The sequence below is a fragment of the Paramormyrops kingsleyae genome, chromosome 8 (genome assembly GCF_048594095.1).
Source record: "Paramormyrops kingsleyae isolate MSU_618 chromosome 8, PKINGS_0.4, whole genome shotgun sequence".
NCBI classification, from domain to species: Eukaryota; Metazoa; Chordata; class Actinopteri; order Osteoglossiformes; family Mormyridae; genus Paramormyrops; species Paramormyrops kingsleyae.
In genome coordinates this window covers 5835413-5853284 of record NC_132804.1, presented here as the reverse complement: position 1 = coordinate 5853284, position 17872 = coordinate 5835413, and the positions used below count along the sequence as shown (strand labels likewise).

The 17872-nt window shown below is 50.3% G+C and overlaps 1 protein-coding gene across 2 annotated transcripts in view; it reads left to right on the top strand.

Moving 5' to 3' along the window:
- Positions 1–17872, top strand: part of celsr2 (cadherin, EGF LAG seven-pass G-type receptor 2) — a 75971-nt gene that overhangs the window by 4449 nt on the left and 53650 nt on the right. For both annotated transcript variants that reach the window (XM_072715050.1, XM_072715049.1), the window contains exon 2: positions 13693–14328. In XM_072715050.1, coding sequence (XP_072571151.1) covers positions 13693–14328 — 636 coding nt within the window. The remainder of the gene's footprint in view (positions 1–13692; positions 14329–17872) is intronic.

Here is a 17872-nt window from a genome sequence, read left to right as displayed (position 1 = left end):
AAGGATGAATTCGGGTGGAAGAGGACCCTCGGTCTCAGAGGTCATACAAAATCCCCGAGAGAGTACAGAGGAGAGGGAGAAGTCCGATAACAGTAGGCTGAGTAACATAGGGCATGTGCCAGCAGCCAGAAGATATTTAGTGTGAGGATGAGAGAACATTTATCTTACACTGCTGGACGGCGGCGTTTGTTTAAGGCAGGAGTGTGATGGTGTTAACTTTCCAGGAGTGTCTAATGACAGCTGTGAAGTGATTTATGAAGTTTGCTGGAATCTCACTGCAGTAGGCAGGCAGCTCCTTAAGGCTCCTTTTAATTAGTTTCTGCACTGGCGGCACTGGTTTTTGTGTAAATGCAGAATTTTGTTACAGTTTCTCTAAGTAAATAGGGCAGCTCAGTAGCTCAGTGTCTGGCTCTGCGGCCGTGGCTCTTGTTCTGAGTTCCGCTCTGTTCACATGCTTGTGTCGGTTTACTTTCATTACTCTGTTTTACACCAATGGTGAAAAGATATTCCTGCGTTATATTTCTGTATTCTTTGTGCCCTGTGCTTCTGGGGACAGTCTCCTATCCCACCCCTCAAACCTGTTTAGGATAAGAGGTGGATAATGTATGACTGCCGGCCCACGCAGGAGGTCCACTGCCTTCTGCTGCAGGTGTCACCATGCTTCTCTATCGCAGTGACTCCCGATCCAGTTCTCGGGGACCCACAGCCGGTCCACGTTTTTGCTCCCTCCCAGCTCATACCAAAAATGTGGACTGTCTGGCAGGGAGCTGGGAGGGAGCAAAAACATGGACCGTCTGTGGGTCCCCAAGGACCGGATTGGGAAACATTGTTCTATTGGATAAATTGCTTATAGAAAATGGACAGGACTGTAAATAAATAGGAAGTAGACATAGCAAGCTTAAAGAATGTTTGTGCAATAGTCCCCCATTTCCGCGGGTGATACATTCCAAGACCTACCACGGATCAGCGAAAGCGCGATAACAGCGAACCATCTGCAGACTCCATATATAAAGTGATTTTCATGAATTTACATATGGTACTTGATAAATTACGCACAGTAAGACATTACCAACATCAAATACATAAATAGTGCTGTACAGTACTGTATGCTCTAAATAGAACTGTAAATAGTACTGTAGAGTACTATATGCTCTAAATAGAACTGTAAATAGTACTGTACAGTACTGTACTGTACTCTGTCCCTCAAGAGACAATGAAAACATATCATGTATCAAGGGATGTCAGAGTAATGAAAATGAGAGGAATAGGGAACAATGAAAAAACACAGGTTCACAGTTTACAGTTTTTTTTCAGATCGTGGTAAACCGTGATTAACTGAAACTGTGGATACGGACGGACTACTGCATGTATAAACGCTTCCTTCATGCTTGTTTACAGAATGACACTGGTACCTTGATTCAGGGAGTGAGTTTGTTGCTGGTTCCGGACTGATTTTTTACGATGTACATCCATCCAGTTATCCTCAGTCAGGGTTACTGGGGCCTGTACTGGGCAGCACTAGGGAAGGGAGTACTTTGTGTGGGATGCCAGTCCATCGCAGGGCACAAGTGCGACAGGTAATGTGGAGACACCAAGCAGCGTCAGTGCAGGTGGAAACCGGAGCACCTGTGATGGGAGACGCACAGAGTAGCAGCCTGAACGTCCCTCCTGGAAGCGTAAGGCCACAGTGCCGCCCACTGAGCCACGGTGCCGCCCCCCTGAGCCACGGTGCCGCCCACTGAGCCACGGTGCCGCCCCCTGAGCCACAGTGCCGCCCACTGAGCCACGGTGCCGCCCACTGAGCCACGGTGCCGCCCCCCTGAGCCACGGTGCCGCCCACTGAGCCACGGTGCCGCCCCCTGAGCCACGGTGCCGCCCCCTGAGCCACGGCGCCGCCCCCCTGAGCCACGGCGCCGCCCCCTGAGCCACGGCGCCGCCCCCTGAGCCACGGTGCCACCCCCTGAGCCACGGCGCCGCCCCCTGAGCCACGGCGCCGCCCACTGAGCCACGGCGCCGCCCCCTGAGCCACGGCGCCCACTGAGCCACGGCGTCGCCCACTGAGCCACGGTGCCGCCCACTGAGCCACGGCGCCGCCCCCTGAGCCACGGCGCCGCCCACTGAGCCACGGTTCCGCCCCCTGAGCCACGGCGCCGCCCCCTGAGCCACGGCGCCGCCCCCTGAGCCACGGTGCCGCCCCCTGAGCCACGGCGCCGCCCCCTGAGCCACGGTGCCGCCCACTGAGCCACGGCGCCGCCCCCTGAGCCACGGCGCCGCCCACTGAGCCACGGCGCCGCCCCCTGAGCCACGGCGCCGCCCACTGAGCCACGGTGGCTGCCTAGCAGATCTTTGTTCGCTGGTGCCACACCTGCTATGAAATTGTTTGCTAACTTCCTGTCGTGGCAGGAGGGAATGAACTCCGTTACCTCACTTACTAGCCCCATGTCGAAGGGCCGTCGCAGTGGGCAGGTATATAAATCTACCAGAGATGGGGCAGAGATGGAGAGGATGGGGGAGAGGAATAGAATGATCCGGGACAAGCCATGGGTACCTCGGGGAGCTGAGAAATAGGCGATGGAGACTCAGTGGCGGAAGGGGCATTCAGCGTTGAATACAGAGACACGCTACGGCTGAGAAGTCAATTCATTACCAGGCTTTTTAGGCAAGGTGTCACCTTGGGGGAGACATTTGTAAGTACGGAACATTCCGGAAGGGATGATGGATGGCGGTCACTGTAATAACCTTGGGTGTTGTGTGTAAGACACTTAAAAACGAAACTACAAGACACTGTTTACATTATACGCTCTGCTCATCTCAGCCAGACATATGTTTCCCAGTTTAGTTTCCATCCCTGTGTCCAGAAGGTCATAGGTTTGAATCCTGTGTCTGGAAGGGTTATCTTCTCACCGTCAACCCTTTAAGCACGACCTCTAAACCCAAATCCCTGTATTTACATCTATGTCTGTGTCTCTCATGGAGAATAAGGTGTGATAGAGCCAAAAGTGTTTTATAGAATCAGTGTACAGTGTATCTGTATAAGAACTGTTTAATTTGAGAATTAAAAACCCTGTGCTTTGTGGTTGGCAAAGGACTAGTTAGACCAGGGGTGGGGAACCTGATCCATGGAGAGCCGGTGTGGGTGCGGTTTTTTGAGATGGCCTCTCAATCAGTCAATCACAGTGGGTCTCCAGGACTGGAGTTGAGAACCACTGTTGATTGAGAGGCCATTCCAAAAACCTGCACCCAAAACGGCCCTCCATGGAACAGGTTCCCCATCCCTGAGTTAGACTCTTAATCCCTGAGTTAGACTAATCTTAATTTAACTAACATTGATGAATGACCAACCTTGGGAGCTGGGATTAGCTGGATCCTGCAGAGCGGGGACTTGGGGTTATGGTTTGACATAACGATGTTATTCTTTAGGTTTCAGGGACACAATAAGCAGCCCGTCAAACGCATGCTGACTCTAACGTGCCACAAATCGAAGACGGGTTCCGTCGGCACAAAGGTCCGATTCAGAGCAGAGAGGAGCAGGCGGAAGCATGGAGGGCACTGGCTGGACCCCAGGCTGTCTGTACCCGCCACCGTGCCAGGGCACGGCCTGCACCGCCGTCATGACGGGCTTCTCTGGGTCTGCCGATAAGTGGCACCTACAGATGGGTCCTTTGTTCAGGCCGCCTGAAGCGAAGGTGTTGGTGCCCGATCAGGCGGATCCTCCGTCGTGTTCCACCTCTGGGCATGAATGAGAGCACCGTGCTCAGCGTTTTCCAGCCCCCCCCCCCCCAGTCTCAGCCCACGTGTTTCTCTAACAACGTGTCTGTGGAGAGGCAGGGGGTGGACGTTCCGGTTAGGGGGGTGAAGCCAGAGGACGGCTCACCTCTGCTAAGCTGGGGACTGTGGGCAGCTTTAATGATCCTTTGCGTTGGGGGGGATGGGGGGTGTGGTGGGTGGGGGGGTGTCCTTTCACTCCAACTGGGGATAAGGGCCCTTGAATTTTTTTTTTTTCTCATTGCAAAACATTTAGCCTTTCTATGAGCCCCCTGCAACTCCTCTACTCCCCCCTAGGGGGTGCTGAGCGCTGATCTGGCCCATTAGCCTTTTGATTCAATGTGCAGCCTTAACTAAGAAGCTTGGGCTTGTAGTAAAGCAGTAACCCATCCATCATGTGAAGCCGTAGGGGCCCAGAGCCTATCCTGGGAAGTACAGTCAGAGTAGGGGCCCAGAGTCTATCCTGGGAAGTACAGTCAGAGTAGGGGCCCAGAGTCTATCCTGGGAAGTACAGTCAGAGTAGGGACTCAGAGCCTATCCTGGGAATTACAGTCAGAGTAGGGGCCCAGAGTCTATTCTGAGAAGTACAGTCAGAGTAGGGGCTCAGAGTCTATCCTGGGAAGTACAGTCAGAGTAGGGGCTCAGACCCAATCCTGGGAAGTACAGTCAGAGTAGGGGCTCAGAGTCTATCCTGGGAAGTACAGTCAGAGTAGGGGCTCAGAGCCTATCCTGGGAAGTACAGTCAGAGTAGGGGCCCAGAATCTATCCTGGGAAGTACAGTCAGAGTAGGCACTCAGAGGCTATCCTGGGAATTACAGTCAGAGTAGGGGCCCAGAGTCTATCCTGAGAAGTACAGTCAGAGTAGGGGCTCAGAGTCTATCCTGGGAAGTACAGTCAGAGTAGGGGCTCAGACCCTATCCTGGGAAGTACAGTCAGAGTAGGGGCTCAGAGGCTATCCTGGGAAGTACAGTCAGAGTAGGGGCTCAGAGCCTATCCTGGGAAGTACAGTCAGAGTAGGGGCCCAGAATCTATCCTGGGAAGTACAGTCAGAGTAGGGGCTCAGAGGCTATCCTGGGAAGTACAGTCAGAGTAGGGGCTCAGAGCCTATCCTGGGAAGTACAGTCAGAGTAGGGGCCCAGAATCTATCCTGGGAAGTACAGTCAGAGTAGGGGCTCAGAGGCTATCCTGGGAAGTACAGTCAGAGTAGGGGCTCAGAGTCTATCCTGGGAAGTACAGTCAGAGTAGGGGCTCAGACCCTATCCTGGGAAGTACAGTCAGAGTAGGGGCTCAGAGGCTATCCTGGGAAGTACAGTCAGAGTAGGGGCTCAGAGCCTATCCTGGGAAGTACAGTCAGAGTAGGGGCCCAGAATCTATCCTGGGAAGTACAGTCAGAGTAGGGGCTCAGAGGCTATCCTGGGAAGTACAGTCAGAGTAGCGGCCCAGAGTCTATCCTGGGAAGTAGAGTAATGCAGTTTGGGGGCAGCAGTTAACCTGGGCATCATTTTAAATTGTAGGAAGATGGTGAGAAGACAGACGGGTCCTGCACCCGGGTGGGAATCAGACCCAGAACCCTGACAGTACCAGGCTGCAGCACGACTGACTGAAGCGCTGCACAGTTATGGTGGCCGCCGATAAGTGTTTGTGGCAGCAGTTACACCGTGGTAACTACACCTACAAGGTGCCATGATGGCGGGCAGCGGCCCATCTTCTCCCTCTCCTCTACCCCCTCACCCCCCCACCCCCCACGCTGCTGATGTCTCACCCATGAGGCTCGTTAGAGGGCTGGCTGTGCACCAGATGCCCCCCCGGCAGTGAGGAGGGTGAAGGACGTGAGGGAAATGCATCTACCTCCACGTATGGTGCTGGTCCTCGGCCTGGGGGTCAGTAACATCAGCGGAGCGCTCATTTCGGACCGTAAGGCTGACATCCAAGTCGTGCAGGAAAAAACTTGAAGGTACCACACGGCTTGCAGCAGAAGGGGCAGGGTGGCCGGCATGGATGCTCTGTGTTTTACAGACACCGGCGACCACTAATGTGTTTCTTGGGGTACTAAATGCGGGCGAGTGTAACAGAAGTGAGCGGCGCCCCCTATGGGTCGAACACCAGGAGCAGCTGTAGCTCTGTCCTGAGAAGCGGATGCGTGGTGTCGCGTGGTCATGTTGAGGAGAGAGGTCTCCGCTTCAGGCTGCCTAACGTTCCAGCTCTGTCAGCTGGCTGGATGCTCACGTCACGTTTGTGCTTCTCATACTTAATGGCCTTCCCTCATAATCCGGTTGCTCCACGGCGCCCCCTGTCCTTGCTCTCTGTCAGCCACCTCCCATTTCCCATTCCCTTCTCCAGTCCACTCAGCCAGGCCATAACTCCCACCAGCGTTCCCTGTCCCCCCCCTTGCTGTCCACACCCTTCCACTCTTGAAAGCAAAAAAAAAAATGTCAAAATGCTGAAAAGTGCTTTGTTTGGCCGCTGTTGTCGTGGTGACCCTAGCCGTGCCTGAGAATTGCCTGGTGGTTGGGGATGGGGGCTCTTCCACAGAACCCCCTCCTCCAGTGAAGCACCGCCCTTCCCTGTGCTCATTGGTCTAAATGTCCTCCTGCTTCTCCCGCCCATCTTGTGGCCCCACAGACGTGATGCACAGAGGCTCAGCCATCACCTTCACAGCTGGTAGGAATGTTGAGTTAGGTGCTCTCATGGGTGATGTTGCATGACAGCCATTCCAGGACAGGGGGGGGAACTTTTGCCATTGATTTTGAATCAAATGAATTCTTTTCTTCCCCTTTTGGCTGATGAATAATTTGTGAGACATTTCTCAGTATCAGTGAGCAGTGAGGCAGACGTGGCAGACGTTTCAATGTCCATTTAATATATTTATAAGTCTAGGACTGATGGACTAAGGGGGTTTGCGCTGCTGAAATCTCCCCTTTAGTCATAAATCTCAGCGTTTCAGAGGGTTTGCTGTGGGCTGCAGATTCATCGGAATGACTGACTCCCAATGGATTTAGTGTCAGTGGGGTCTGCTGGGTGGGGGGTCCTGCTTCCTGCTCCTAGTGGGATGGACTCACTGCTTCTCTGCTATAATGGAGGATGCATGGTGGATGACGTCATCTCCCAGTCGAGGGGGGAGACTTTTAATCACAATTCGTAGTCATGCCGAATTCACCGAATCAACCTCAATTCGGTTTAATTTTATACCGTATAAGTCAAAAGTCCGAACACACCTGCTTTAAGTCCGTCTGTCTCTGTTTTAGCTGTTTCTTCACCTAATAGTAAAAGGCCTTCAGGCAGTGAAGCAGTCCATATTAAATATTGCAAGAGAAGTAGTCAACATCTCAGGATTTTCTCAAATTTTAGACTCTTCAAAATAGCCCCTTTTTGCTTTGATGACAGCACTGCAGACTCTTGACTTTCTTCCAATCAGATTTCAGATGTAACCACCTGGGATGCTTCTCCAACAGTCCTGAAGGTGTTTCCACAAATTCTGGGCACTAGTTGGCTTCCTTGCTCTTAGTTACTAGATAAGTGGAAAATGGAGGGGAGTGACGGATACAGGTTGTGCTCCTTTCTTGGGCTGGTGTCCCATCCAGGGTGTGCTCCCGCCTTGTGATAGGCTGGCGTCCCATCCAGGGTGTGCTCCCGCCTTGTGATAGGCTGGCGTCCCATCCAGGGTGTGCTCCCGCCTTGTGATAGGCTGGCGTCCCATCCAGGGTGTGCTCCCGCCTTGTGATAGGCTGGCGTCCCATCCATGGTGTGCTCCCGCCTTGTGATAGGCTGGCGTCCCATCCAGGGTGTGCTCCCGCCTTGTGATAGGCTGGCGTGCCATCCATGGTGTGCTCCCGCCTTGTGATAGGTTGGCGTCCCATCCAGGGTGTGTACCCACATTGTGATAGGCTGGCGTCCCATCCAGGTAAGCGGGTAAGAGGTTATGGAAGATGAAAGCAGTGAAATGGCATGCTTAGACCGAAATGGCAATGCTGAGGTGTATAATCCCGTACGCTGACCAGGCCGCTGCGTTGAAGGTTACGGACGTCACAGCCAACAGTAGATTTATTTATTCCAGAAATTGCAAGGAAACCATGCAGTCAGAGACTGCTTCACGGACTAATCCTTTAGAACAGTGTCTCCCAACCCGGTCCTCGGGAAGCCCCAGACAGTCCATGTTTTTGCTGACACCCAGTTCTTTGTCAGGCAGTCCATGTTTTTGCTTCCTCCTAGGAACTGGGAGGGAGCAAAATCATGGGCTGTCTAGGGGTTCCCAAGGACCGGATTGGGAGACACTGCTTTAGATAAAGGGGAGGCCAGTTCTCTCAGCTCGAATATCTTTAGTTTTAAGTTGCTGTTCTGTCTGAAGAACAAATTGTGTATCAGGGTCACTGCCTGATTCCCAGACTGTCTCTGGGGTGTAACAGCTATGACTCTGATTGGGGCAGAAATGGCTGAAGCATTAAAGAGGAAACCCCACCGTGTTAAGGTCAGTCACGGTGCGGTTTACTGTGATGCTGGGATACGGTAGTCAGATTTCCCATGATGCTCTCTGATGGCGAGCTGGGAGGCTAGTGTCAGCAGTGCATTTATGAAGGAGGCAGGAAGGAAAAGACAAAAAACCTGCAGGGGAAGGACCAAGGAAAAAGGAAGACTTTGTGTGGGAAGCAGGAGAAATGGCTGCCATACCTTAGTGCAATTTTTTTAGTTAGAACTCGGTCAGTTTGATTTTGTATTGAGTCCCAATCAGGGGAAATTCTCTGCCAGCATTTTCTACCCCATAATCCTTTGGTGCCTCTGTGAGACATTGGTTCTGAATGCCATGAAAGACCTGTGAACAAGAGGGACACACAGGGGGAGCCAAACCGGTCTGTTTTAAATCTTCCTTCTCAATAAAGTCCCAGGTTTGAATTCTGCTAGACCTTTTGCACGGACAAAACAAGTCCTTGGAAGACCACCGTGCTCAGAAGCATCCTGGTCGGCAGATACAGCTACAGATCTCATGAGGCAGCTTGATAGTTGGAGGACTGCAGGTGGGGGGTGGGGGATTACTGTGCCCCACCCCCCACAGACAGTTGGGCGAGCATGTCAGACCTGCTGAGGGTCTGAGGTCATATGAACGCTATTAGTGACAGTGGGGAATTTATCTCCCTACACATTGACTGGGCCATGTTTTCAGATGGTCCTAAGGTCTGTGGACTGATTTGGCTGATCAGAGGTTTTCCATGAAACAGGACTTGTCTTAGCTGGGTTAGCTTAAGCTAGAAGTCTTGATCGTCCAATGATAGTTTAGGTAAGGAGCATTCTTATTGGACAATCATGAATCCTGCTTGGTGGAACACCCCCTGGTGGTCGGTCATTTCAGGGGCCCAGCCTGGGTGCCGTGATATCTGCAATGCCGCAAATGATTCAGCCAAAAATCGGAAGATTTATAATCAAACACCCATTAGGCATTAAAAATAAATTTTGCATTTTGCTGCAGTGTACGCTCTAATGAAACAGAATAAATTAACCCCAGTAAAGGTGGATCAGAACAGGTTGCATCAACACAAAATTCCTCCGTTTCCTTTAAACAGAACTTTGTATTTAACTGATGTTTTAGAAACGTGGTGAGATTTTAACTTTGCCCTTCAGTTGAACCGAACCGTCTGGGATCATCTTTTTCCAAGTCCTGACAGTCGGACTGAATAGACTTTAAGGTTCTGGACCTGTAATCTGGAATCTCCCACTGTGAAGCATGTAACCTGGTTTGCTGATGAAAAAATGGGTATCAAGGTAATACCTGTCATTTGCTTTGGATTAACGGCAGAAGCTGAATCAGCGTGTGTGGAACCGAGCTTTGAAGTGAGATTCTGGCAAACAAGCCCACTAAAGAAGGATTTATGTGAGCAGAGACTCGTTACTGGACCGAGATTTTAGACTCTCTGCTCGTGCTCCAACTCGAACGCTGACAGGATGTGGCTGCTGGTGGGGGTGGGGGTGGGGGGGGGGGTACTATAGGACAAGCAGTGCCAATAGCAGTAAATTAATCAGAGTCACATGAGGGTCAATGGAGTCGTGTGCAAATCCGATGTCTTAGATGAACCCAGTGAGATCCCACTGCCTCAGATTCATGTGATTCAGGTTTTCCCTCAATTTGAGATTTTGGTCACCCTGAACTGTGTATTGTTGTTTTGTGGGCAAACAATGGATTATCTCACTTTTACCCAGTTCAGTTCAATTCAGTGTATTTTTATAATGCACCAAAATAGTTGCCGCAGAGCGTGTCACATATACATAAACAAAAAGTACGAAAACACAGCCCGCTGCGCAAGCAGAAAAAGACAGAAGACAGAGCAGGAGGAATTCCTTAGCTTAGACTTATACTGGAAAATACTGCTCGGGGCCAACAGGAGACAAAATATATTTTTTTGTCGAGTCCTCTTCTAATAGGCTGTTTGTTGAGATTTTCCCCTTTCCAGTCAGGACTGGGTGACACACAGGGATCAAACACAGGGCACAGGCCCGAGGACACCCTGGGTGACAGGTGACTGGGTACGAGCTCACATAGTAAGGGCAGACATGAGTCCAGCTAAAAACTCGGGAGTGGGAATTGAAGCCATTTCCCTATCACACCACCTACATCAAGTATGGCCTGTTTATGTAGATCGGATAATTTAAATATGTGTGTAGTTGTCATATTTTATATCGGTAACTGACTGCACACAACATGTCACACTGATAAGATACAGATAATGCAGATTAGATTCCCTGTGCGCAGTTAATTAGGTTTAGTGGATTGATTTAATTAGTTTAGCCTTCTCTCTGAGTGTGGAGCTTCTTAGGGGATTAAAGAGATCCTGAAAGTGACCCCTGGGGTTTGGCGGTATCAGCCCCTCGTGTTTACAGCCTGTTAGGGATGTTCAGGTCTTTAGCGGCGAGGCGGGTACTAAACACGGCCGTGTTTCACGCCTCCTCTCCCGCCAGCTGTTGACAGGGCCCCTGTTCTTCCCATGCCATGGACTGGGGCCAATTCACTAACACAGCATCCCCAGTCCGACGCTGGGCTCCTTACTTTCCTCAGGGACGGGCAGAGCTCTTAGTGCCTGAGCAGTGTTAGGTGCCGGGAAGCTTTTAAGGCGGTGAGCGAGCGAGAGGCTGGTCCTGGGCTGCGTGGACCCACCCCGGGTGGTTCTGCGGTCCCAGTCCGGTGTCCATTTGGGCCGGATCCACAGCTAAATCACCCAATACCATTATGCACAATGCTAGCTACTGCAAAACGCATCTATAGCGTGACTAATGGGAGTCTCTCTTACCTCATCAAAATCATTTCTATTTACTTTGTGCTCCTGTAAGCAGAAGCGGCATGAAGGTTCAATGAGCAGCACAGGTTCCTCGCAGCGGTAGGGTTATGGGTTTGATTCCTGCCCCTGGGTTTTGCGTTTTCTTACATCTGCATGGATTTTAGATCCGGTTTCCGCTTACAGTCTGAAAATGTGCCGTTAGATGATCTTCTAACCGTCTGCTTAGTTCAGCGTCTCTGGGGAAGCCTGGAACTTGTGCCAAGAATGCAGCCGACATGGGGAGCGGGTCCATCGCACACTCAGGGTGATTTAGAGACAGCGGATAACCAGTCTGTATGCCATTGAACTGCATGAGGTAAGCAACACAGGGCAGAGGTTCAGGATGTAGGCAGCTGTGCCGCCCACACAGTCAATGTGCCACGCAGTTAGGTAAGCCGATGTCTCTGTGCTGCCCTTATTGTGTGGAAGATGGACAGTCCTGTAATGGTCTTCTTCCCATCCGCGGGTCCCTGCTGCATGCTTATGCTTACGGAAGATGGACCCACAAGTCAGACATGCACAGAAACACGCAGCCACAGCCTCTGGAGGCCGCAGTGTCTGCCTTTATCGGAATAAACGCCAATGTGGCTTTAACATTGTGTTCTTGCGTCTCTGTGCACATGGCCTGTAATATATTATGAGATTCAAAATGCCCAGACAAGAATCTGATTTTGTAATGTGATGGAGAGAACAGCTAGATGGAGAGAATCTTCCGGGTCTGTTATCCAAACAAACACTGAGAAGCTCCTTTTGCCTGCGTCGCCTCACCAGTCACTGTTTCTGAAATGTTCTCAAATTAGCTGATGGGAGGCGCATAATTTCCCTTGTGGTTCCCATTTATCCTTCAGTGTAGGAGCTTCCTAGACATTGGTATGTTCAACTGTTTTGTTTTATGGTTAAAAGAATAATAATAACCAAAACAACAGCTTAATTTTCCCCCTTGACCATGAATCCCTAGGCACTTGGAGGGGGGGGGGGGCTCAGTGTTCATTGGTCGGTCTGTGATTGTTACCCAGAATTCCTCTGGAGCCCTTGCAGTTGGCAACTGCACAGAGGCACGGAGGATTAAATGCTGTTAATGCACATGAGGTTCCTGCCGTCGCTTTGCTGACTGTCCTACTTCTAAACGTGACTAATAGGGGTCTGTCTCCTTGCTTGTCTTGGAGGGCTGCCACTACACATGTAGCGGGAAGCCATTCTGAATCACCCATTGGCTCCAAGTCTCTGGCAGCATCGATTCAGAGCCCTTAGTCTGGCTTTAGCAGCAAAAACCAATAAAGTCGTCACGAATACTTCTGTTGGCTCACTGTTACCGCATATTACCGTAATACTTAATAGTGCTAAGATCTTATGATTAGCTTCAGTTACCTGGATTCTCTGATGATTTTGCAGTGCAAAGGAAATAGCAAAGTGAATGAAAAGAAATTTACTTCAAACGATTGACACTTAAGTATGTTACATTGAATTAAATTGTATGCAGTTAGAACTGAATAAAATTGCATCGTATCTGGATTGAATTATATTATTATTATTATTATTACTAAATTGAATGTATCAAGTCCTTATATGTTTTGCTGTCTTTCTCGGATTGTATTGCTGACCGTGTATCTAGATGCATATCATCTGAGAGAGAGGCACGCGCCCCGTTTGCTGCAGTGAGTGTGCATGTGAGCACGTGTTCTATCATGGCGGGGATAAAAGTGTCTCTGTGCCTTCCCAGAATCCAAAGGGGGAAGGACTGTACCAACCCGGGAGCCCTTCCCTCTTTGGCCCTTTCTCTCAGTGGGCTGGTGCTTGGTGACGTGTCGTTATTGTTAGTGGGGGTCTGGGCTCCGTGAAATGCCGGCTTGCTGTCTCTGCCTGCCACTGCGGTCGTCTAATTATTATTATGGGATGTGGGAGGTGGGGGCTCTGTTTCTATAGCTTGTCTGACCGACACACATTTCCTTCTTACGTTGTTGTATTCTGTATTGACATGACAGTTTTGATTAGCCGGGGATAGGGTGCCGTCCTGTGCAGGCTGCCCCTGTTCCAGGCCCGGTGCATTCTGGGGGAAGCTGCAGGCTCACTTTGGCTTTGTGTTGATTAAGGAATTATGGGCAATGGGTGGCTGGGTGGGTGGGAGGTTTTGGCTAAAGATTATTTGTTCTCTATTATGGTTATTACATCACAGAGATATTTCCTCTGACTTTTCATTAAGATTTGATCCCTCACTTTTGCTGTGGGGTGTCATGCGCCATTGTTAGAATAAACTATTGTGTTTATTCCATATGTGTCTAGAAAATTCTGCTGTGTTGTTGATGTTGATATCTGTGCTCAGAACAACTGCTCACTTTTCACTTCTCCCTGCATCTCTCTGTTCTTTATCTCTCTTTTTCTATCCCTTTTTGTATCTCCATATCCCCTTCTCCTCCTTCCCCCCTCCCCTGTTTCTCTCCTCCTCCCACCTCCCCTGTTTCTCTTCTCCTCCTTATCTCTCCTCCTCCCCACCTCGCCTATCTCTCTCCTTCTCCCCCTCTCTCTGGTCTGTCTCTTCCTCCCGGTCTCCCGTCTCTCTCCATCTCCCCCTCCCTGTCCCCTGCCCCCCTCTCTCTTGGGCTCCTCCTGTTCCTCCCCTTCACCGTCTCAGATGGGGTCCATGCGGTGTCAGCACAGTGCCTCCTCAAGGTCACCATCATCACAGATGAGATGCTGACCAACAGCATCACGCTGCGCCTGGCCAACACGTCGCAGGAGCTCTTCCTGTCTCTCCTGCTGGCCCGCTTCCTGGACAGCGTGGCCCACGTGCTGTCGGCCTCGCGCCACGACGTGGTGGTCTTCAACGTGCAAGACGACACAGACGTACGCGCCGGTATCCTCAACGTCAGCCTGTCGGCGACGGCGGGGGGGCGACGCGCCGGCTTCCTGGGCTCTGAGGAGCTGCAGGAGCGCCTGTACCTGAACCGCAGCCTCCTGGCTCGTCTCTCATCCCAGCACGTGCTTCCCTTCGACGACAACATTTGCCTGCGCGAGCCCTGCCAGAACTACATGAAGTGTGTCTCTGTGCTGAAGTTCGACAGCCTGGCGCCCTTCGTGGCCTCCGACGCCGTGCTCTTCCGGCCGATCCAGCCCGTGGCGGGGCTCCGCTGCCGGTGCCCGCGCGGCTTCACCGGCGACTACTGCGAGACGGAGATCGACCTGTGCTACTCACAGCCCTGTGGGGAACACGGCGTGTGCCACAGTTTCGAGGGGGGCTTCACCTGCCAATGTCACGAGGGCCACACCGGTGAGCCAGGGGGGCGGGGCTCTGTAACCGCACAACTTCAGCTTGGTCGCCTTGGTGACGCGTTGTCATAGCGCTTAATTGACATGAGCTAATTGCATCATTAATCTGATTGCTTTTTGGTTCGCTCTTATTTTTTTCAAATGTTATCAGGTCCGCTTTCAGATCCTTCAAAGTGAAATATTCATATACTCCATTTAAAAAGCCGCAGCGTGTCAAAGTAATAATTTGTGTTTCGCTCATGTTTTTGTGTTTTGCATGATTTCGTTTTTCGCAGTTTCGTGGCTGCGCTAGGAATCTAAGCATCACCCATAACTCATAAGTGATGATGAATATTTATGAGTGACAATGGTTATTCATGAGGGGTTTGATTCTTGGCGCATGGGCTGGTGATTATAGCTGCCAGTTTTGTACATGGGAAAGAGACCAGAATCATGCGGCATGGGGACAGACGGAAAGAATAGGGACTTTTTTTGGGGGGGGGGGGTGTATTTGATGGTAGAGAGGAATGAAAACAAAGGACAGGCGTTTCAGCATGAAGGGAAACACGCAAAGAAGGGCTTGTGTGTGATGGGCTATCAGGGCTTGTGTGTGATGGGCTATCAGGGCTTGTGTGTGATGGGCTATCAGGGCTTTTGTGTGATGGGCTATCAGGGCATGTGTGTGATGGGCTATCAGGGCTTGTGTGTGATGGGCTATCAGGGCTTGTGTGTAAGGGCTTGGGGCCTGTTCCAGTCTCATATGTTGGGTAATTAGGAGCAGGTGAAGTGAATAGACAGGTACGCCTACAGGTCTGCCTACCTCAGAAAAGACACTCATTGACCAAAGACTCTTTGAAATTAAGAAAAATATTAAAAGCCGTGTTCTGCTTCTCAGGCTGTTACTCCATGATATCTTTGGGTCAGATAGGGGGCGCCCTGAGCTGTGTCTTTGATTCCCACCTACAGCTCTGTCTTCAGTCCCACAACCATCCTTGGTATGTTTGGTCCTTAGTGTATCTGGTCCTTAGTGTGTCCTGTCCTTAGTATGTTCGGTCCTTAGTGTGTCCTGTCCTTAGTGTGTCACCATGTTGAGCCAGCATTGCGACCCCCCTCCCCCACCGCGAGGTAGTTTAACTACTTAGCTGGACTTCAACAGCTTCACATAATTAGTTACTTTTAATTAATTTAAATACTTTTGATTAGTTAATAATAGCCATAAAAGACAAATGTTAGTTTAAATTGAAATAAAACAATGAAGTTGTTCACGATCACACTTTAGAAAAAAAAAAGAACAGCATACTTTATAAGCTAAAACTCTGGATTTCCATTCAAAAGAGTTCAACTTAAATAGTCAAGATTTAACTTATGCAAAACAAAGTTTTTAGTGATCAAGTCTGTCAGCGGCATTACTACATCAGTATGATTAGTAAGTATAGCCGTGATTGTAAAATTGCGTACTTCAGTACTTATTCTTGCTATTTTGAGTGCATAAGTGCATTTGCTTACACACTCCAAATAAGTTTAAGTACTGAAGTACCTGATTTGAGACTCATGACATGCTATACGGAGGAACAGTACCTGAGGGAGACAGGTGATGAAGGTTCCCCATTTCGACCCTCGAACCCGGAGCAGGGTCCCCCCAGCCTTCCTGTTCGGCTGTAGATTTCTGGGAAGGGCTGGCGGTGTGTTGTGGTGGAGAGCTTATCAGGGTACGATGGCGGACGGTGTCAGGTGGTGGAAGAGCAATGGAACAATTAGAATTTCCGCAAAGAGTTAAATTTCACTCGCAGATGGAGTCCTGTGGCTGGATGGAAGCCACGGCTGGAATTATCGCACTGCGAATGCATAGTGGACCCTAATTTCACGGGTCCATCTGAGATTGTGTCAGGCCTTACGTGCCAAGGGACACCATCAAAGTGTCTGTAATAACACCTCCCCCCCCCTTGCCATTTTGGCTGTAAAACTCTATGGAGCTTTAAGCTTGTGGCTTCAGTATTTTTTTAATTAAATACTTTGGAGAAGCAAAAGTACAGAGGAGCTCTGCACCCTGACGCTGACCATGGCCGCCCCAGTGCTCAGGAAGGCCTGTGTCTTTGTTTGTGTTCGTTTCCCTCTGTGTTGCCACATGTGCATCTTGTTTTGTGGGCTCGCCGGACAGAACCACGGGAAGGAAGCTCAGGAGTGTGGGCTTGGCAGACAGAACCACGGGTGCTGACTGGACTTATGAAGAGATGAAGGATTGGGCCCTGGGACCCAGGGGCGTAGCAACTGGCGGATGGGACTGAGACGCGTCTTGGCCGGAAGCAGAATTGGAGAGCGACTCCAGGCCCAAAGCGGGCGGCGTGGAGACTGAATCAGGACTGACTGCGCAGACACCAAGCCAGCCTACGAGGAGACTCTCACTGCATAACTCTGTGGCCCACACTGGATCATGCGGAACGTTCCCTGATCCGTCCCCTCCGCGGAATTCACTGTTTGCTTAACATTACTGTTACCTAGTCAAGTACATAAATCAGACTCTTTTTTTTTAAGGTAGCTTATGCTTTTGTCCAAAGAAAACGTTTTAATTAGTGCATGTCCAAGGTCACTACTGCAGTCCGCCTTTCTTGGGACTTGAACTCTGCACCTCTTGTGTAACAAAGGCCAATTCCTTTGACTCTTATGCTATTTGCGAGCTCTTCCCTTTTCATAACAGATGGCTCTGTAGTCTTGCTTTAGGTTAACGTTGTTTCATTTGTGCAATAATTTTTAACTATTATTTTTTTTTTTAAATCACTGGCATCCCATCCAAGGTGTCCCCTGCTTCATGCTCTGTGCTTTCTGGGATGGACTCCAGGCTTCCTGTGACGCTGTACTGGATGAGCGGTTGGAAGATGGATAGAACTGTATAGACAAGCAGTTTACTTTTGAAATCGGGGGGCTTTTTTCAGCAGAGGTCACCAACTTATGAAAAAGAATTTTCAAGACCTTGAAATACGTAATGAGAATCGATTCCCGCGTGCTGACCGGATGTTAATGCTGGACTAAAACAGATTCTGTTCATCAGTGTCGTGAGAGCTAGATGAGGACGGGTGCCTGGGGGGGCTCGAATGTCCCTCTCGCTGTCAGAAACATGAGCAGAGTCACGTGCCACCTGCCAAATTTCATTTGAAGCTTCATACAATTGTTTTAGTTGGGGGAGGGTCCTGTCAGTGTCTGGGCTCAAATTCAGTCAGAAAGACTCCTCAGGTTCCCCCCCGCATAGGATAAGATTGTTATTTTGGGAATGTGAGAGTCCACTGTAGTCCAGAAAACCAAAACTTTTGATTTACAGTGAGTGTAAAACAAGCGATGCCCTTAGCAAATTGGGTCACGGTTCGAATGTATGTTTTTTTAGGTGTCACCTTTTGGCGAAGCAAATCTTACTGATTTCGCTTGGTACTTGGCTCGGGGGTAACCCAATCTATACTGGTGCTCTTCTGGTTATGAGCCTATGGATCTATAGGTCAGAAGTCAGGGTCCATGACCATTAGGTTGCCAGTTCAAATCCCGTGGTTTGCAGAGTTGTTTTACTGTTGGGCCTTTGA